At 46.7% G+C, this 21516-nt stretch overlaps 1 protein-coding gene across 2 annotated transcripts; it reads right to left on the reverse strand.

Annotated features, from left to right (window-relative positions):
* Window positions 1–15055: 15055 nt before the first annotated feature.
* Window positions 15056–18792, reverse strand: KRTDAP (keratinocyte differentiation associated protein). 2 transcript variants are annotated; one of them, XM_014733647.3, is made up of 6 exons: window positions 17849–18792; window positions 16551–16589; window positions 16415–16456; window positions 16204–16248; window positions 15474–15521; window positions 15056–15208 (listed from the first exon to the last, which is right to left on the reverse strand). In XM_014733647.3, the coding sequence occupies exons 1-6, from the start codon at window positions 17933–17935 to the stop codon at window positions 15170–15172; spliced, it is 300 nt and encodes a 99-aa protein (XP_014589133.1). In that variant the 5' UTR covers window positions 17936–18792; the 3' UTR covers window positions 15056–15169. The 2 variants fall into 2 exon arrangements, with proteins under 2 accessions (XP_014589133.1, XP_014589135.1); XM_014733649.3 differs by lacking the exon at window positions 16415–16456 and having other exon boundaries at window positions 17849–18000.
* Between the last annotated feature and the right edge of the window lie 2724 nt (window positions 18793–21516).

Here is a 21516-nt window from a genome sequence, read left to right on the forward strand (position 1 = left end):
AAAAATATAAAGACTTATTTTAAGTAATAATCCTGCTCCCCAAACACACACAGATAAGAAAACTCAAATTGCTCCAGCATTTAGGCCCTGTTTACAGAGCAACCACTATGTCCTACACTGAGAGCTAAGCACTTCACATTCAAAACTTTGGTAAATCTTCACAACGGTGTCCGGAGGGAGGGCATTATTACTAATCCCCTTCGCAGAAGGGGAACCTGAGGCTCGGGGATGTGAATTGACCTTGCCAAGGTCACATAAAAGTGCAGGGACTCAACTCAGGTCTGACTGGTTTCAGAGTCCACACCTTTACCCACTTAGTATGCTAGCCGTGCAGGAACGATCATGATGATAATAATAGCAGTTTAAGTGCTTACCATGCACCAGACCTGTGCTTTTCGTGCATGATCTCATCAAATCTCCATGGCAATCCCCACTTTACAGATGAGGAAACTGAGGTGCAACAGAAAGGAAGTCACTTATTTGCCCAGGGTCACCCAGCAGAATTGGGACTAAAACCAAATCACCATCCATGGCACTGGCATCCACCCAGTTGCTCAGACCAAAAACTCAGTAGTCATCCTTGACTCCTTCCTCTCTTTCCTTTTCCTCCCCATATTCATTGATTCCGGTTGGTTCCAGCTTCCAAAATACATGCTTACTTCTCACTATGCAGCTACTGCTGCCCCAGTGGAAGCCACTGTCTCATCTCTCATCTGCACCATACGAAGGACTCCTCACTGATCTCCAGGCTTCCATGCCTGCCTCCTGGCCCCCATTCCACCCACTCTTTACACTGTAATCAGAATAATCCGTTTTGAATCTTTTGCTAAATAGTCTCATGCAGCCTTTCTCAGGGTCTTGGGAGAGAATTAAGCCCTGCAGAGCATGCCATGAGTGACTGTTTTCTCAATTTTCCTGAGGATGATACTAGCTAATACCATTCTCTCTCTAATACAATAAGAGATGACCTAATTCATTACATGCAACGGATGCCTTCGAGTGTTAGGGATTACTTCTCTTAATAAGAGAATTCTTAATAAGAACTGGGTAGGGGTGGCTGTGAGAGTTTCCTGTCTTGCTTCAAATACCAATGACCACAGCCTGCTAGGCCCCTGTGACCTGCTAGCCACCTCACCTCCACCTCACAGGCTCATTTCCTACTATTCTTTTTCTGAGCACAGGAGCTCTTTTCCATTCTTCCATTATTGAAGCTCATTCCTGCTTCAGGGCTTTTGCAGAGTCTAATCCCTCTGCCTGGAACTCCTGCCCCCAGGCCTTCTCGGCCCAGCTCCTTCCTGTTGTCATTTAGGTCTCAGCTCAAATGCTACCAGCTCAGAGGGGCCCTCCCCGACACCTTAATTAAAGAGACACTGCCAGTTTCTGCTGTTCCGCTGCCAGTTTTCTTTCTTTTACAGCACTTATTTATCATGATCTGAAAGTACCTTCTTTGTGTGTTCACTTGCCTGTGGCGTGTCTCCCCACTCAGAGCTGAGCACCACCAGGCAGTTCTATTTTATTCACGGCTGAATCCTCCATAATCAATTGTAAGCTTTTCACAGGGAAGCAATCTGTAAAAATGCATTTAGAGGATTTTGTCGATGAAAATAATCATAACCAATCTATAAATGAAAATTTGGGAGAGTTTATTCTGAGCTAAAATGTGAGGACCATGGCCTGGGGCCTTTCTTCCCAAAAGAAGAAACGGCACCAAGAAGTGAGGTATACAGAGTGGTTATATACCCCCATACAGGATGTTTTACATATGATTGAAATGTCCCTCCCACAATAGTACAAGATTGTCCTGTCAGCACAGCACTTGATGGGCACAGCAGGTAGTGGGTCTGCTATCTTGGTGGGCGTAGCAGGAGGCAAGTCTATTGTCTTGAGCTGGGCGTCACAGGTGAGCGCAGCAATCAGTTTCTAGCCTAAGGAAAGATGCTTAATCCTTAAGGAAATGCCAACGTTGGGAGGGGGAGGGAAGTTGCACCTTTATCTCAAGGGCCTTTGTTCTCCCCATAGGAAATCTCTAAAGCAGATATACAATGCATGCTCAACGGCCATGGTCAGGCCCTTTTGGAAAAACAAGGTCAGGCCGAATTAGGTTTACACCAAGTGGCTTCCTCATATACTCCAATATATCCTATTACTTGCCATTTCTATTTGTCAATTTATTAGACATTTATTATGTGCCAGTCCCTCCACTAGGAGCTTCACAATGGATCCTTCTACCAACCTCAGCGCTGTCCAATGGAAATGTAATGTAAGCCAGTTTTAATTCTCTAATAGTCACATTAAAAGAAGTAGGAAGAAACATGAAATGAACACTGGGTTTAATTTAACCCGTGTTCAAAGTATTGTCATCTCAACACACAATAGATTTTAAAAGAGAGAAAATATTACTTTTTTTTTTTGTACTCCCTTTCCATCCCTCTTCTCTGCTTTCTGGGTCCTGGGTTGCTGAGTGCTGCCTCAAAGTTTGGGCTTTCACAGCCTCCTGCTTCGGACCGAGACTCACTGTCCCTCAGTGAGCTGAGCGTCTCTGCTTTCCGGTCTTTCCTGTACCTCTCTCAGTGTGCATGTGCCCTGCAGGGCCTGCATCCCGGGAAAAGCAGGAGGAAGTCCTCAAGTGAGGTCTGAAGATGGCTGCCCTCAGATCCTCAACCAAAACACGTGTTGTAAGGCGCCAGGGGTGCGCTCAGGACCAGCAACTATCTTAACCGGAAGTGAGTAGGAAAGAGCAGAAGGAGGGACGCCAGAGCCGGGGAGCATGCGCAGGTTGGCTCCGACCGGAAGTGGTGAGGGGGAAGGGAAGCCCAAGTGCGAAGCTCAGGGCCGAAGTGTCCCACGTGACCGGAAGCCCCTGGACGCGGACCGCAAAGCTCGGCATCCTGCCCAGGCCCCGAGATGGGGGCGCCAGAAGAGGGGTCAACGTTGTGTTTGAAGCCAGGCAGGAACTGGAAATTGACTTCTCCTCTGAGGATGGTAAGAACTGTGAGTGTGGGTCTGCAGCTGGGAGGGTTCGTTCGCGCAGGGCCTTATCGGGGAGGAGGGACGCAGCTTCCCTGCGGGCAGGAGAGAGCTGGGGAGGTTTCTTCGAGGTGTACTGAGCAATGAATCAATGCCAGCAAAATCCTTACCAAATTGTGCCAAGTTTTAAAGGTTTACATCGAACGAATTACACAAAAATATCTCCAGGGCAATCTGGTTGTCCAGATGATTGGATTTAGGAGAAATAACGGGTGGCCTGGTCATGGGACCCGATTTTTAAGTTGTGCAGTGACAGACTTTGGTTTCAGTGCGGTCAGCCCGCCTCTGTAACTCTGAATAATCCCATTCGGAGATAACTAAAGGTCAAAAATTGGTCTGCCTGGCTCCTGCTTCCATAGGGCAGGGCTTAGGAATTAGTGAGGAGGCTGTCTTGAGAATAAGCTGTAAGGGAGATCAGCCATCATTGGAGGGCCTGAGGGGTCTTTTCATCGGGTCACCGGTTCGGGATGGACATTGATCCGTGATGCTACACTGGGGATGCATGATGAGGGGCGCTGTGTGTAGGGAGTGAGGTTTGTCATGGTGGGGAGGGGTTCTGGCTGAGGCTGTCGCAGTGATCCTCTGACCACACATCAGGTCAGGAGTGTGGGGCGTCAGGAGAGAGACGCTGGGGATTTTAAGGTGGGTTCCATGCCTGTTGGAGAGGGATTGAAGGAACGATATGGGAGGCTCATGCTGTGGGAGATGCTGGAGCCGATGTTGGAGGGCCGGATTGTGTGGTGCCTTGGAGAGGGGGCTCAGAAGGAACGTGTGAAGGGAAGGTATTGTTTGGCAGTCTCTGAAGGAGGCTTGATTTTGCCTGCCCAGGTATAGGCTTCAGCATGGACGAGGCGGTGGCCCTTCATTCATTCACGTGAGGCTCTGCTCTGTGCCAGGCGCTATGTGCTAGGATACAGCGGGAAACGAAAGAGTTCCCATCTTCACAGGGCTGACCTTCTCCTAGGCCAGCTCTGTCTAACAGAAATAGAATGTGAGCGGCATACGGCATTTAAAATTTTCCAATTCCCAAAACTGTGCAAAAGTAAGAAGAAACAGATGAAATTAATTTTAATATATTTCCTTTAACCCAGTATATCCCAAATATTATTTCAACATGTAATATAAAAAATATTAGTGAGATATTTGTATGCTTTTTTCTTTTTTTGTCATATGTTTAAAATTTGGAGTGTGTGTTTTACACTTGCCCTATATCTCAGTTATGACTAGTCACATTTCAAGTGCTCAATAGCCACATGTGGCTCGTGGCTACTGTATTGGACAGTGCAGCTCTAGAACGCTATAAAGATAGCAAATTAATAGAGATGTTTCTGGTAGTGATAAATGCTGTAATGAAAAATAAAGCAGGATTAGAAGATCAAAAGAGTAGATGATACTTTAGGAAGGGTGGTCAGACTGGGAAGGTCTCACTGAGGAGGTGTCGTCTCAAGAGACCTGAAGGAAGCGAGGGAGCATGGGAAGGAGGGAATGAGTCGTGCAGGCAGAGGGAGCAAGCCTGGCCTCTTGGAGGAGCTGGGTGGCTGGACCAAAGTGAGCAAAGGAGTCGCGGGAGGTAGATGAGGCTCATGGTAAGGTCTGTAGGGTTTTATTCTGGAAGTAATGGGGAATCATTGGAGAGTTGAGAGTGGAAAGGTGGCATGACCTGGTCTAACCTAAAAAAAAAGGCACTTTCGGGGCTCCTGGGAAATGACTAGGTATCCAGAGGCGATGGAGGGTCTGATAGGAGGGTAGCTGGAAAGAGGTCGGCTGCAGCAGGGGCCACTGAGGAGCAGTGCCTCCGGTCAGCAGCCTGGGAGAGAGGCTCAGGTGCACAGGAGGAATGAATGGGTGGGGTCAGTTACTGGGAGACAACTGGGGGCTTTTCGTTTGTTTGAGTTGTCATTGGTTTGGGGGAGGGGCACCCAGGAGTGTTGTCGCAGGTTCATCTGTTGGGTGTCAGAAATGCAGTGGGAGGTCTTGATGGGAGGATAGTCGTCAGGGGTGGCGTGTTGTGTTGACCTCTCAGGAGCGTCTGAGGACATTTCATCTGTGGAAGTCTCCACCGTGCTCTTGTTTTGGGGGTTTGTAAGGAAGTAAACCAGGCTCCCGGGAGGAACTGGGTTTATAGGTGGTAGCAGAGGAGTGCGTGTCAGCCACAGAATTCCCTCATGGCCGAATGGCTTTGGGCAGCCTGAAATTAAGGTGTCTTTATTGTTCTTGCTTGAAAACATTCTATTATAAAATAATTCAAACATACATAAAAATGTGAGAAAGCATACTAACAAAGCCTGGGGTACAGATCCCCTGGCTTTCTCCATCTTATCATTTTGAACTCTTTCCTTCAGACTTGTTTTGAGAACTAAAACATTCCAGATGGAGCCAAAGCCCTCGTGTTACCTTTTTTGATCCTCTTTTCTTCCCTCCACAGAGGTAATGCAATCCTCAAGTTAGTGAAAATCCTTCCCATCCATGTTTTTACACTCTTACTGCAAATAGATGTACCCACAAACATATAGTATTGCTTTGCACGTTTTTAAGCTTTGCATTAATGGTTTTGTACTGTAGGTATCATTTGGCAACTTGGTTTTTCACTTAACATTATGTTTTTCAGACTCAGCTGGTTGATACATGTGTAACTCTATCTCATTTTCGCTGCTGGATACCTACCGTTCCACTGATGGATATACTGTATTTTATTTATCCGTTCTCTTATTAACGGACGTATAAGTGGTTTCCACCCTTGAGCTATTGCAGGCATTGCTGCTCTGAAAATCCTTATGGCTGCCTCTCCATGGATGTGTGCAAGTTTCTAGTGTGTCCCTAGGATGACAATGGCTGGGGTGCACAGATCCGCAACTTTGTACTACGGTCCTGGTTTGATCATTCAGGAGCCTGATGAGAAAGTTCCTGGACAGAAAGTCAAACCCAGCCACGCTCTCCCTCTGTGAGTTTTATTTTCCTTGCTGTAAAACGGGCATGATAATAGTAGTTACTTTATAAACTTGTAAGAATTAAGCGAGATCATGAATGTAAAATACTTAACACAGTATCTTACCCATGTTAGGCGCTCAGTACCTGTGAGCTTTGTGTGTGTTATGGACAGCAAATTAAAATTATTCAAAACTCTAGGGCTCTCGAGTCTAACAGAACCTGGGTTCAAAACCTGCCCCTGCTGCTCCCTTTGTAGGTGCCCCAGGGAAGGTCACTTCACTTTTCTGAGCCTCAGTTTCCTTGTCTGTTACAGGAGAGCAAATACATGCAGTTAGTTCTCTAAGCCTGAGTCTGCCTGGGTTGTGATCTGACTGGAGTTAATGTAGCATAATAACAGTAGCTACCATTTGTTAATATGAATAAAATTAGGCTAACATTTATTGAGTGTTTCTTAACTCCTATGAAGTATTGGTATTATTCCAACTCTACAAATGATGAAAGTGGGGCCCTGACACAGTGGCCACCTGAAGGTCACAGAGCTAATAAAGGGCTAGGAACAGAATGTGAAAGCAAGTCTGACTGATTTTAAACCTCATGTTCTAACCACCAGGATACACTGCCTTAAATGCCTTCAGCAGCTGTCCATTATTCTCAGCAGGGATTTGTAAACTTTTTTTAAGGAATGGAAGCATTTTGTCCAGCAAAATCTTAAATGGAACCCCAGTTTATAAGACAAATAAACTGGAAGTGGTACAACTCCAGGTAAAGTGGGCGTAATGTTGTAGGTACGTTGGGCTTAATCCTGGCTCTGCAAGCCTAAACAAATTACTTCATGTCTCTGGGATTCAGTTTCTTCATTTGTGTGATGGGGAGAATGATGCCAAGCCAACAGCGTTGTTTCGTAGATCAACTGAGATAACATGCAAAGCACTTGGCAGGAAGCCTGGCTTCTGATGAGACCAAATAAGGATGGCTGCTGTTGCGCTTGTGGCTGTGGGTGCAGTTGTGGCTGTGGTTGTCACCACCTTCGGGAATCTCTGCACTGACCACAGGATGGAGTGGAAATTTCTCAGCTTTGCGTTCATGGCCCTCCATCGTCTGACCCGACCTGCCTTTCCAGCCTTCAGCACTTACACGGGAGCCGAGCTAAATCACAATGCCCCCAGTCTGGTATCTTGCACTGCCAGTTCTGTGTTTATGCTCGGCCCATGGGGGTCACCCTCCTCTGTCCCCTCCCTTGCTCCCAAAGTATGAAAGTGTGCTTTTTTAAAAAATGTTTTTAAAAACCTTCATTAGAGAACTTGTCAAAATGTACAAGTAAACAGCTAGTATAATGAACCCTCATATATCTGTCACTTAGCTTTAGTTATTACCAACCTTATTTTCTATCTATACCCCAGCCTTCTCACTCCATTAGATGATTTTGAAGCAAATCCCAAACAGTTTATCATTTCATCTGTAAATTCATCATTATGTACTGTCGTGCGTGGCTGGACGACAGGGATGCATTCTGAGAAACGTGTCAGTAGGTAATTTCATCATTGTGTGAACATCATAGAGTCTACTTACACATACATAGATGGTACAGCCTACTACATGCCTGGGCTGTGTGGTGCTAATCTTTGGGACCACTGTCGTATATGCAGCCCGTCATTGACCAAAATGTTACACAGCATATGACTATATCTCTAAGGTAAAGACTCTTTTTTTAAAAACGTAACTACAAGACCATTTTCACATCTAAAAAGTGAGTAATTTCTTAATATCATCTTATCGGTGTTCAAGTTTCCTTCCTCATCTCATAAATCTTTTCTTTAGTTGATCTGTTCAAATCAGGGTACAGACAAGATCTATACATTGCACGTAAGTGATATATGCTCCTTAAATTTATTTTTATCTCTAAGTTCCTTCCCTCCTTCTCTTTTTTTCCTACAATGTTTTTGTTGAAGAAACTGGGTTATTAGTGCTCTAGAATTTCCCATAGGAGATGCCAAGCGGGTTTGCCCATTTCTTCTCTCTGGAACCCTTTACCGTGTTCCTCTGTTCCTTTTTTTTCCTGCAAACTGGTAGTTGATGTCACTTCCAGAGGTTTAATCAGATGTGGGGTTGACTTTTGGCAAGAACACTTCACAGGTGGGGATCTGTCCCTCCCTTGTTTCAGCTCTGCAGGAGCTCAGGTCACCTTATCTCCCTTTCGGTGTTGGGTGGACCCAGGGGTTCACAGGTCATCGGCCTGATCCACCAAGTTCCCTGTCCCATTTTAGCTGATGGGCTTGGCGGTCATGGACGCGAGCCTAGATCCATCCTTTTGTTAAGTTCTGCAAAATGGTCGTATTATAATTCTGTTATTCTATCTGCATTTATTAGCTGCAAAACTTTACATAAAGAAAAATTTGTTTGCCCTGAGGTGCAATTCATACAGGAAAGAGAATAAATGCTTGATCCGTTCCCTTGATTTATCAGTTTTAAAAATAATGAATTGGTTCTCAGCGGCCTGTAAAGGTAACCAATGAATTTGCTGTTATTTTTGAGTCCCATTATGAATTCTTCAATGCCCAGCTCAAAAGTTACTGCCCCTAGTTTCTTATTCTGACTCAAAAGGAATTTCTCCCTTCTGCCCAATTTAAATACATCTTTTCTAGTGGAATCCAGCACTTTCTACCTGTGAGCTTCCTTCATCTTCGGTTGGATCAGGAGCTGCTTGAAGTCATTCTCCACACTTAACCTACCACCTCAGTTGTGCATATGAATCGTGGTGGGGGGGAGGTCCTTGTTAAAATGCTTATTCTGGTTCATTGGTTCTGAGGTGGGCTGAGACTGCATTTGTCACAACTGTAGCTGATGCTGATGCTGCTGGTCCAAGGACCACACTTTGAGTAGCAAAAGGGTGTGGGAAATGTATTTCATTCATTCAGCAAGAAATGACTACCCTTGGGGAAAGCCCCATGGCCAAGGGGTTAAGTTCGTGCGCTCCGCTGCAGCGGCCCAGGGTTTCGCCAGTTCGGATCCTGGGTGCGGACATGGCACCCCCTCATCAGGCCACGTTGAGGCGGCATCCCACATGCCACAACTAGAAGGACCCACAACTAAAATATATACAGCTATATACTGGGGGAACTTGGAGAGAAAAAGCAGGAAAAAAAAAAGAAAGAAATGACTACCCTGGGCCAGCGCATGGGCTGGGCTCTGCTACCTTAAAATGCAAAAGATTTTTTTGTGATTTTGTTTTATTAGAGAGTGTTAGTTTTTTAATTTAGTCCTTTGAATATGTAATAGTGCACATGGGAAAAAAATTTTTTTCGATAAAATCCAAAAAGGCACCCAGTGAAAATGTATCAGTCCCCAGAGGTGATCACTGTTGCTTTCTTGAGTTTTCTTCCAGAGATATTTTATGTATATAAGAGTGTATATTTGTACCGTCTTTCTTTTTTTAACATACTATTTACACTGCTCTGCCCCTTTCTTGTTTCATTTTATTGTAACTTAGAGATTGTTCCGTATTTCAACGTGTGTCTCTACATCCTGTTTAATGGGTGGCAGAGCATCCACACAGGATGCATTTATTGTTTTTATGAAATACGCATGATATGTGACTACTTCTTGGCTTCTTCCTCATCCTACACATCCGTTCCCCAGAGAGAATGGCTGTCATGTCTTCCATTCTTTGAATCCTCTGAATTACGTGGCCCCTGTTGGTACGTTTTTGTCAGTTTCCTTTGATCTAGAGAACATCCATCGCTTATTTACACAAGCATGGATATACTTCTTTTTTTTTCCTTCAGATTCCAGCCTCCCTAGACTCAGATTGTTTCTTTACTCTGTATTCCCTCAGCACTCACAAGTTACCCAAAGATATTCTCTTGTTTTAATAATATATTATTGTGAAATACTGCATATGTAAGTTGTATATGAAATGTGTATTGATGAGGTTCAGGACATGCTACCCCAAAATATGGTGCTTTGGCATATTGAATATTTCAAGCTGAAGGAATTTGAGAAAATAGATGTAGGAAGGCCCTCATCCCTTCCCCTGAAGCAGGTCATAAGACCTTCACGTGAGAAGTGCCCTCTTTGTACCCGGAGGAAAGGATTGTCTTTGTCCGCGAGACGGAGGGGCCCCCAGAGGACTCAGAATGGACAGACCTTGCGAAGTTTCCCCCAGTTTATTCCACTAAGATCACACCCCTTTTGTCCTGTCACATTTTCCCATGACCTTCTGCAAAAACACACAGGTTCAACTGCTTCTTCAGGTCCTCATTTCCTTACGAAGGCTCCCATGTCACGTAAAACTTGCAGTGGATAAACTTAGGTGCTTTTCTCTTATTAATCTGTCTTTCACTGCAGAGACCCAGCTGAGAACCTAGAAGGGTAGAAGGAAAAGATAGATTTTTCCTCTCCTACAATATAGTCAAGGAAAAATAAAACCATTAATAGGAGAAGCCTTCTGTCACCCCTCCTCCTCCATGCGCCCCTCCCCTATCACATGATGGTCTCTCCCACTACAAGGCAGCTACTATCCTCAATTTTGCGTTTATCATTCTCTGCCTTTCCTTTTCTCAAGCTTTAGTGCAGCAGAACCACCTAGAGAGCTTGTTAAAACACAAGTTGCTGGGCCCCACCCCCAGTTTGTCATTGAGTAGATCTGGGGTGGGGCGCAAGAATTTGTGCTTCCTGTAAATTCCCACGTAATGCTGATGCTGCCGATCCCACGAGTACACTTGAAGGAATACTCCTTTATCTCAAAGATGCTGTTGCCGTCTGTGTGGTGACTCTTGTCCTCCCCTAAAACCTGGCCACTCAATAAATATGTCATCTTGAGGACCTCCCCCCTTCTTCCTCTACTCCCTTCCCTCTCACTCAGTTTATGAACGCTAAATCTTTGCTAAATATTTTAATTGATTATGGCATTTGACCAGTCTCATTTTTTTTCTTTTCTTTTGATGATCCCATTAATAAGTTGCTTCTCATTTGTGTGTGTGTGTGTGTGTGTGTGTGTCTATTATTGTGAGTTAATCAGGAGGAAGGGGATAAGCAGCATTTACCTGCCTTATTCATCTGCTCTGTAAGCTCTTTGAAAGCAGGAACCAGGCAAAGGGGTTCAGAACATGCCACCCCAAAATATGCTGCTTTGCATATTGATTGTTTTGAGCTGAAGGCACCCGAGAAACAGCAGGTGCAGGAAGGGCTCTCTGGCCTCCCCCTTTCTGCCTAAAAGCAGGTCATGAAATTTTCCTTGAGAAAGTGCCCTCCCTTCACCAGAAAGAGAAGAACATTCTTATCAGCAGAGACTGGGAGTCGACTCCAGTCCCTACAAACAAACCTACTAAAATAACTCTTATCTTCCATTAGTTTCTTCCATGTATTTCTTAGTCACTGTTCCGTGATTTATTGCCACTAGTCCAAGCCCCTTTTCTTATCACATTCCCGTAATTTATAGTTCTTTGTCTAAAAAGGTATATAAGCTTTTGGGCTTACTGCCTTCTTCAAGTCTTCATTTTCCTTCTGAAGATTTCCATGTACATGTAAGAAAATATTAAATAAATTTGTCTGCGTTCCTCCTGTTAATCTGTCTATGTCACTGTAAGTCTTAGGCCAGCCACAGAACTTAAGAAGGTAGAAGGGAGTTTTTCCTCCACATACAGGAGTTTGATTTCCCTTTGTAGTCCACTTTCTCAAGTAAGCTATAGGCCAAGTAGACAAACTCAGTTGGTATAAAGACCAAAAGGCAATGTCAACGTGTAAAACTTGCCAGGTGGAACTTTACTGGTCTGGAGACCATGTCCTGTGTAAGAGAGCAGCTGTTCCTTGGATCTAAGCCAATATCAGATTCCCTGTTCTCTGGTTTTCCCGGTTTTTAAGAGAAACCAGGAATAACCCCGACTAATTTAACATTCTAAGTACACAGAACAGGCGCACAGAATACACAGAGATTTCACACAGAATACATCTGTGGGAACTGCAGCTGACTCCATTCCGTGTTCCAAGACCTTGGCAGTAAATGGGTGGGTGGATGGGTAGATGGGTGGATGGATGGACAGATGGATGGACAGACTAGTGAGTGGGTGAGTAAATAATGAATCTGGGTCACTGCAGCAGCTCTCTGGGGGAGCGGAGGGAACAGGCAATCGCTGCGTCTCTGCTCTGTGCCCAGCCCTGTGCAGGGGCTTTACGTACCTTATCTCACTTGACCTTCATAACAACACCGCAAGGTAGTTATTATCATTCTTGTTTATTTCCACACTCATTTCACAGATAAAGAAATGGAGGTTTAGACAGGCACAGGGTCACACCACTAGTTTTCTTTATTTATAACCTACCTAATTCCAAAAAGAAGGATTTCAGATGAGCTCATATGATTTAAGTTGGGTCATGAACCTTGAATTCCAGCTAGCTCTGTTATACCAAATGGCCACCACCAAAGGAACCAGGTTTTCGGAAGGACGTGAGAGAGGGTGCCAGTAGTTCAGGGAGCAGGTTTGATTCCTTGGGGATCTTACCAAACAGCTCACGGCTTCATGCTCCTCAAGGCTGTCAGCCGGTACTGAGGAGTAGACACAGGAGTCTCTTGCCGTGTCGATACAGGCGTACCTCAGAGATAGCACAGGTTCAGTTCCAGACCAGCGCAATAAAGCAAACATCACGATAAAGCGAGTCACATGAATTTTTTTTATTTCCCAGCGCATATAAAAGTTACGTTTACACTATACTGTAGTCTGTTAAGTGTGCAATGCACTGTGTCTAAAAAAACCAATGTACATACCTTAATTAAAAAATACTTTATTGCTAAAAAATGCTAACCGTCGCCTGAACCTTCAGTGAGTTATAACCTTTTTGCTGGTGGAGGTCTTGCCTTCATGTTGGTGGCTGCTGACTGATCAGGGTGGTGGTTGCTTAAGGTTGGGGTGGCTGTGGCAGTTCCTTAAAATAAGACCACAGGAAAGTTTGCCACGTCGATTGACTCTTCCATTCACAAACGATTTCTCTGTAGCATGCGATGCTGTCTGATAGCATTTTACCCACCGTAGAGCTTCTTTCAGAACTGGAGTCAGTCCTATCAAACCCTGCTGCTGCTTTATCAACTAAGTTTATGTCATATTCTAAATCCTTTGTTGTCATTTCCACAATCTTCACAGCATCTTCACCAGGAGGAGATTCCATCTCGAGAAACCACTTTCTTTGCTCATCCATAAGAAGCAACTCCTCCTCCATTAAAGTTTCATCGTGCGATTATAGTAATTCGGTCACATGTTCAGGCTCCGCTTCTAATTCTAGTTCTCTCACTCTTCCCACCTCATCTGGTTACTTCCTCCATGGGAGTCTTGAACATCAAACTCATCCGTGAGGGTTGGAATCGGCTTCTTCCAAACTCCTGTTAATGTTGATATTTTGACATCTTCCCATGAACTGTGAGTGTTCTTAATGACATCTAGAATGGTGAATCCTTTCCAGAAGGTTTTCAATTTACTTTGCCTAGATCCATCAGAGGAATCATAATCTATGGCAGCTATAGCCTTACAAAATGTATTTCTCAAATAATAAGACTTGAAAGTTGAAATTAATCCTTGATCCATGGGCTGCAGGGGATATTGTGTTAGGAGGCATGAAAACAACATTCACCTTGTTATACATTTCCATCAGAGCTCTTGAGTGACTGGGTGCATTGTTGATAAGCAGTAATATTTTGAAAGGAATCTTTTCTTCTGAGTAGTAGGTCTCAACAATGGGCTTAAAATATCCAGTAAACCATGTTGTAAACAGATGTGCTGTCATCCAGGCTTTGTTGTTCCATTTATAGAGCACAGGCAGATTTAGCATCATTCTTAGAGGCCCTAGGATTTTGGGAATGGCAAATGAGCATTGGCTTCAACTTAAAGTCACCAGCTGCATGAACCCCTAACGAGAGTCAGCCTGTCCTTTGAAGGTTGGAAGCCAGGCATTGACTTCTCTCTGGCTACAAAGTCCCAGATGACATCTTCTTTCAATCTAAGGCTGTTTCGTCTACACTGAAAATCTGTTGTTTAGTGTAACCCCTTCATTAATGCTCTTAGCAAGATCTTCTGGACAACTTGCTGCAGCCTCTCCATCAGCGCTTGCTGCTTCACTCGACACTTTTATGTTACGGAGACGGCTTCTTTCCTTAAACCTCATGAACCAACCTCTACTGGCTTCAGACTTTTCTTCTGCAGCTTCCTCACCTCTCTCAGCCTCCATAAAGTTGAAGAGAGTCAGCGCCTCGCTCTGGATTAGACTTTGGCTTAAGGGAATGTTGTGGCTGGTTTAATCTTCTATCCAGACTGCTAAAACTTTCTCCATATCAACAGTAAGGCTGTTTTGCTTTCTTATCATTCGTGTGTTGATGGAGTAGCACTGTTAATTTCCTTCAAGAATTTTTCCTTTGCATTCACAGTTTGGCTAACTGTGTGGCACAAAAGGCCGAGCTTTCAGCCTGTCTCAGCTTTTGACCTGCCTTCCTCACTAAGCTTAATCATTTCTAGCTTTTGATTTACAGGGAGAGATGTGCAACTCTTCCTTCCACTTGAGCACTTTGGGGCCCTTGTAGGGTTATTAGCTAGCCTAATGTCATATTGTTGCATCTCAGGGAACAGGGAGGCCCGAGGAGAGGGAGAGAGTTGGGGAGCGGCCAGTCAGTGGAACAGTCAGAACACACATTTGTCAGTTAAGTTCGCTGTCTCCTATGGGCGTGGTTCATGGCACCCCCGAACAATTACAATAGTAACATCAAAGATCGCTGACTACGGATCACCATAATAAATATGACAATACTGAAAAAGTTTGAAATATTCTTAGAATTACCAAAATGTGACACAGACACACAAAGTGAGCAAATGCTGTTGGAAAATGGCGTTGATAGACTTGCTGGACGCAGGGTCGCCACAAACCTTCAATTTGTTCAAAATGCGTATCTGCAAAGCACAACAACACAAGGTATGCCTGTATATCCTTCCCACTTCCTCCTATCTCACTACTTACTACCCTCTCAGGACTCAGGATTTCTGCCCGCCAGCCTTGGAGCCCAACCCATCTTAATTGCTTTCTAGAGCCCAGGAGGATAAGGACAGAGATGCAGATACAGGAGCTGTTTGGTTGGGAAACATTTTATTGGAGTTACTGAGCCACAACATTGATTGTAGGATGTTGGTCAGGTACCCCCCTTCTGGTGGGTGTCAGCAGCGCTGGGTCTTGACGAGAAAGGTCACTGGGCGTCAGGAGTTGCACTCCTCAGTCCTTTCAGCTGCAGGGAGAGAGGGAATGGTCAGATTGGGGACATCAGGTGCCGGGAGTTAGAATCCTCAGTGAGGACGCCCAGGGTAGGATGGGACACCACGGAGAGGACTCTCTGCGCCGGTCTGAGTTCCCGCCCTCCTCTAAATAGAGCAGCTGGATTTCCTTTAGTGTTGCTGAGAAGAAGGTTTACCCTTTCACTGTCTCCATTCTCCCTCCCAGATCCTCTGCTTTTCCCGAACCTCCATATCCTCCTAATGCCCACCAGCTCTTACCTTAGGAAAGGCATCCCAGTTGAGGAAAGGCAGCTTCTTTTTGATAGACTACAATAGAAAAAGAGAAGGAGAATGGTGTGTGACAGGTCAGGGGAGCATGGCTTGGCGAGCACTCGCAAATGAGCTCTCGTAGCGGCCATGGCATTAGTGTCTTATAATCACAGAAAGAACAGATATTTCCTGAGCCCTTATTCCGTGTCTCCCTTGTACTAACTGCTTTACAGGCGTGATTCCATCTGGTCTTCACAGTAACCTTTCAGGTTCCATACTGTCATCATCCCCACGTCACAGATAAGGAAACTGAGGCTCGGAGAGCTGAAGACATCTGCATGAGGGCACCAAGCAAGTGTGTGCAGAGTCGTGCAATGCGAGCTCTAGTTCCAGCTCTGTCACTGACCTAGCCTCCTAAGTTTGGGTGGACCACCCAACCGAGGACCTCACTTTCTCCACAGAGGATGCAGGATTCAAATGAACTCTTGACTGGTTAAGTTCTTCCTTTTCTGGAATTGTCTGTGTGGCCCTGCTCCCCCACTGCCATGTTAGGAAAATAGGGTGTAGCCACGACAGGCTTCTGGGGGAACTTCCTTCAATTGACAACACATTGGGCAGCATCCAAGCTGGACGGTTACTCTCTTCTGGAATTCAGAAGGGAGCACAAGGGCTAGAACTCGAATGTGTTGCCACCACCCCGGGAAGATGGCCGTGGAGTGAAGGGCGCCCAAGCCCTCACCTCGAAGAGGGCATGCCAGTTCAGGAACTCATCTGTCTTGAAAGCCTGTGAGGAGAGAGACCCGGAGAGCGTGAGTTCCGGGGAGGACGGCTCAGCCCCTCGCCCTCCAGAATGGTGAAAGGACCATGGCAGCTTTGCAAGCTCTCTACCAAGGTGTCAGTCTCCTTTAGGACGTGGCTGTTTGGGGGGCTGCACGGAGAATTGTACTCACAGATCGCAATTTGTCGAGGTTCAGGAACTGAGTGTTAAAGGCCTAGGCAGAGAAGCAGGGTGTTAAGAAAGTGGCTAAGGAACATGGAGAGAGAGGGGACAGAGTCCTGGCCCAAGGCGGGGAAAAGGTGGTTTACCTCGGGTCCCGCTGCGTAATTCCCGAGGGTGGTTTCTTCCTGGAAAGTGAAGAGGAGAAAGGAGCCGCGTGTCACATGATGGCAAGACCCTCTCCCCAGACTCTCTGCCCGCTCTGCCTCCCGCACAGGCCAGTCCCTGACAGGCATGTGTAGGACAGAGAAGCAAAAACCCAGCCTGCACCCTCTGTGGGCAGCAGCTGGAGAGGAAGGAGAAAGAGGACTCCTCTAGAAGGTTCTGCAGAAGGAGGTGTTCCTGAGGCCTGCAGGCTTGGTGGCAGAGCTGGGGGTGGAGCTAGCACGCGGGAGGGAGCCCAACAGCCAGGCACCCTGCCTGCCTTTAACTGATTCTGGTTAGTTTGTGACTTGTTTGCCACCAAAGTCAGAGTCTCCCTGTCCCTCCTCTGTTTGGTAGCTCCCCTGACCTTGGTGCACCCCATCTTGTCACTCTCCCAACCTCAGGCGCCCGGTTCGTTGTCCCTTATTCCTTCCCTTCCATGACAGAGGTCACAGACGGGTAGCCTCCAGGCTAAAGCCCACTGTTTAGATCTCATAGTAGTTTGGCTTGTTTTTTAATTTAAATTAAACATTTTTAATTAGTAAGAATTTATAAATCAGATTTCCAGTTTCTCTTGAAAAATTTGAAACTCCGGCCACACTATGCGTTTTCACGCTGAGCAGCGGTAGGATGGAGTGAAGACACCGCCTTCAGATCTGGCGACTTCGCCCCACCGCCCCTGGGCCCCACCAGCCCTCCTGCTCATTGACCTCACTTGCTTGGATCCTAAGCACTTGAGTCTGTGACCTCAGCTTAGACTTTTAACTCCAGCATGGACATTGCTTATCCCCCACCTTGGGATGAGAGGGGAGAGGGGCCTCGGGACTCCTCCTGGCTGGAGACCAGCTTATACGGATTATTTCTCTGGCCTAGGCTCCAGAGATAGTAGGGAGCTTCCAGTCACCTGGAAGCCATTCCCAGGGGTACGATCGAAACAAAGGCAAGGCTGAACCCAGATGACCAACTTCAGTCCCTTCTCCTCCCTGGATTCAGTTGTCCAGCCTCCACCCCAGACTTCACCATCTCTTCCAAAATACCAGCATCTCCATCCCTACATGTCTTCCCAGGAATACTTTCTTTCCTTCCTCCTTTCTTCCTTCCTCAGAGCCCCAGCTTCTCATTCAACCTCTGATAATATCCAGAAATAACAGCCACTTATCCAGTAATGGATAGGAGGTAAAGAAATTGAAGAGGAAGTGAGGAAATAGGTCTAAGAACAAGAGAGCCCAGGTGATGTGCTCACCTCAGAACCGCTCAGGGAGGCCCCCTGAGCAGAGTGGAAGGCCAGAAGAGAGAGGAGAGCCACAGCAGGAAGAACTGGGATCTTCATGGTGTCAAGTTGGGGTGCTCTGAGGCGGGGCCTCACCACTTGCCCTTTATATTCCCAGGGAGGAGGATGTGAACAGAAATGGGGTCCCCACCCCACTGACTCACCCCTAGATCCTGTTGCCCACACCTGGGGCTCTGGGATCGGGAGGTGTGGACTGTTCCCCACTTGACTTGGATTTCTCAATTCACATCTTGCCCCAGGCTCTAGGGAGGTGAGCCAGCAATGGGGTTCTTCATGAAAATGGAGCTGGGATGGAGACAGGTTGGACCTGTCCCTCCCAGGGATTGGCAATGGCACCCAAGCAACCTCTTCTTTTGTCTTTGTCTCTTTTCCATATGTACTTCATTCTTCTTGCTCTCTCTTTTTTTGTGTGTGAGGAACATTAGCCCTGACCTAACATCTGTTTCCAATCTTCTTCTTTTTGCCTGAGGAAGAGTGTTGCTGAGCTAACATTTGTGCCCGTATTCCTCTATTTTGTATGTGGGACACCACCACAGCATGGGTTTATGAGCAGTGTGTAGGTCCGTGCCTGGGATCCGTCCCTGCAAACCCCGGGCCGCCAAAGGCCACCAAAGCACAGCACACGAACTTAACCACTATGCCATGGGGCTGGCCCACGTTCTTCTCTTATAATTCAGGCCTTTTTCCACCCTACCCTATTCTGTCTAAACTCCCTAGGCTGGCATTGAAGGCATTCCACGTTCTGGCCTCTAGCTGCCTTTCTGACTTTTTCTTTTATTCCCTTCGCACATATCTCACGTTCTGGCCAAATTGAACTCTTTACCAAGTATACCCTTCCTTTTCCTCCTCCAAGCATCTGCCCATGTTCTTCTTTATACCTCAGTTGCCCTTCTCTCATCTCCAGGTCTCAGAATCCAACATCCACCCTTCTCAGAATTGCCATAGCAACTCATTGTGTCTCTCCAGCATCATACCATGGTTCTTCTTTTATTTCCCTCTTAGAATATTAACTTCCTTGAGGTCAGAAACTATCTTAATCACCTTTCTATTCCCCTAGAACTGTGCCTTTCACAGAGTGCTGGTGGAGCCAACAGTTGATAGACTGGACATGTTAGATTTCAAGCATCCTTCCACCAAGTCATATCTTTTCCTCCTTTGGGACTGGACCCCTCCCATTATCCAGCTCCCCATCTTTTGCTTTTAGGTCTTCAGAGAAAAGACTGTCTTGAGCTAAGAAGACAAGGAATAGAGAAACACAAAAAAGCGAAAACAGGTCTTAGAAGTACCCAACTGGAGATGGGCTCGAGGTGCAGAACTTTGAGTGCTGCTCCATTTCATTGAGCTTATCCCACTCCCCACTCCCCCACCCCCCAGCAGGGAGTTGTATTGCCTCAAAGTGACAAAACATCCTAATCAAGCAGCCTTCTCCGAAGTGAGGTTCAGGTGGCCCAACCGGTTCCTGTTGTAATAGGGCGGTGCTGGAACCTAGACTGGTGCTGCCGGGACAAAGCAAGAGCTTGTTCAAGAGTGGGCCTCTTCACCCCAACCTGATGCAATGCACAGATGGCAGGCCGAGGGTGGGAGGGCTAGAAGTCCTTCGTGAACAATCTTCATGAACCCCAGAAGCTGGCATTTCAGTTCAGCTCTGCTGCTGCCCCCACACCCCAGTCCCTGATGTCCTGCCCATCTTTAGCCTCAGGAAGCCTCCTCTCTTTTTACGATGGCATCTCCCCTTTGCAGAGCTCCCTGAGGAGACAGTGCTTGAGGAACACTGGCTAAGCACAGATGACCATGTCCGGTGGACCTCGTGTGCGGTTGGTGCTCCTGGAGGGGACAAGTGAGCAAATGACTGCAGTGGGTGGGGCACCTCCCCAAAGGTTTTCTGTAGGACACAAGTTTTCACGTGTAGTGATTCTTACCAATTAATTAACAGTGACTGAAGGAGCTCATTAACCACCATTTTGTCAGCATGGGGTCAACTCCAGGAGCAAAAGAATGATCAACACAGGAGAACTATATATTGATATTGTATAATCAGCTCCATTAGGCGTGCTGATGGAGGAACACTGGCATGCGCAATCCAAAGCAACACATGATCCAAACACCATCTCCATGTTGGCTCCAGATTTCTTTTGCAACAAATGAACTTCCTTCTGTTTTCCTCTCCACCTAATGCTAATGCTACTAATGATAATGTTAGCCAGTTTATTGATGTCTTGCTATGTAGCAGGCCTTGTGCTAAAGGCTCTGACTGCAGATCTGATTGAGACATCACAGTGATTCTGTGAGGGGGGGGTACTGTGATCGTCCATCTTCTATAGGCAGGGGAACCACAGCATGCACAGGTTATTTAACTCAGCCCAGGTCACACAGCTAGCATGTGGCAGGACCAGTGTCTGAACCCGAGGACTCCAGAGCCTGCTCCTTTGCTCTGCTGTGGAGTAGGGTCCTACAAAGGGCCTCGGCCAGCCCACGTAGCACCCGGTGTGAATTCAACGCACGCCCTGCGAGTTGGGGTGCAGGCTGCATTCCGTCCCCATTAGCCCCCTTGGCCAGGTGTCCTTTTGTGGTGTACAGCTTCCACAGGCATAAGTGGCAGCTCCGAGCACACATGCATCAATTTCAATGAAGTAAACTGTACACTCTTGGCAAAATGAAAACAGAACTGAGAGATTAATGGCCCTCAGTGAGCATATGCCCCTGCAGTTGCCCCAGTTTCCAGATGCCTCTTCTAGGATGAGCATCTTGCCATACCAAGGATGTGTTTAAAGCAGTGTTCTAGTGTTTAAAGTTCTAGTGTTTCAAGATAGGCACTTTTGTGTAATGCCTCTAAACACAAGCCAACCACTTCACGTGCACAACCAAAGAAATTCAGTTCTAATGCTGGAGAAAAGTTGGCCGTATGGGACTCAGGGTTTTTCCCCATTCGGTACCTTCCTGATGGGCTTTCAAATGTCATTTCAGCTTTCCATGACCTATGCTGCCCGTGCTAACTTGAGAGTCAGTGTCTCTCTCCAAATCCCCCTCCCCCCTCGTACCACCTCATGCGTTTGTGTTCCCTGAGTGTCCAGTGTCCGGTGGTTGGGCAGGAGGGGGAGGAACGGCTAAGCGACCCTCAGTGGGAGAAGGTCCCTGCAGTCATGTAGTGGGGGCAGGAGAATGCACCCAGGATTCAGCTTTGCTTTGGCTGCGTCGCATAAGGTTCGTGGAGTCGGGCAGTCACCGAGCCTGGCTCTGCACCAGCCCATCTCCAGGTCTGCCTGATCTCCCCATTCCCTCTCTGAGAATCCCAGTGAACCCCTGTTTTTCCTCAGGCCTGCCCCAACCCCACCCCAAATCTGCCAGAACTTGAGTGTGGGCAGGAGGTGAGGCCCAACCCTGATTGCTACATCACAGACACACCTAGGGGCTGGGAGCCGGCCCTCTGGGTTCCGGGGGATGGGGGGCTTGAAGGCATGCACAATGGGGCCTTGGGGCCTTGTGAACGCCTCGGTGAAGCGCCCAGACTCCTTGGAGAGACAGGGGGCTGGGGTGTGGGGTAAGGGCAGTCAGACAGCAGGGCACCCCGCCCCATCCTTTCCTCCCTCTGTCGGTGGTGCCATCACACCTAAGGAAGCAGC

Source organism: Equus caballus, chromosome 10, assembly GCF_041296265.1.
Source record: "Equus caballus isolate H_3958 breed thoroughbred chromosome 10, TB-T2T, whole genome shotgun sequence".
Lineage (NCBI taxonomy): Eukaryota > Metazoa > Chordata > Mammalia > Perissodactyla > Equidae > Equus > Equus caballus.

Bases quoted from the DNA above. Each gene is read 5' to 3' on its own strand.
- KRTDAP (XM_014733647.3), bottom strand. From the start codon at position 17,935: ATGAAGATCCCAGTTCTTCCTGCTGTGGCTCTCCTCTCTCTTCTGGCC. The intron at 16,590-17,848 runs GTGAGCACATCA...TTCACTTTCCAG, and splicing joins CCTCCCTGAGCGGTTCTGAG to GAAGAAACCACCCTCGGGAA. The intron at 15,522-16,203 runs GTGAGGGCTTGG...TTTCTATTGTAG, and splicing joins ACTGGCATGCCCTCTTCGAG to TCTATCAAAAAGAAGCTGCC.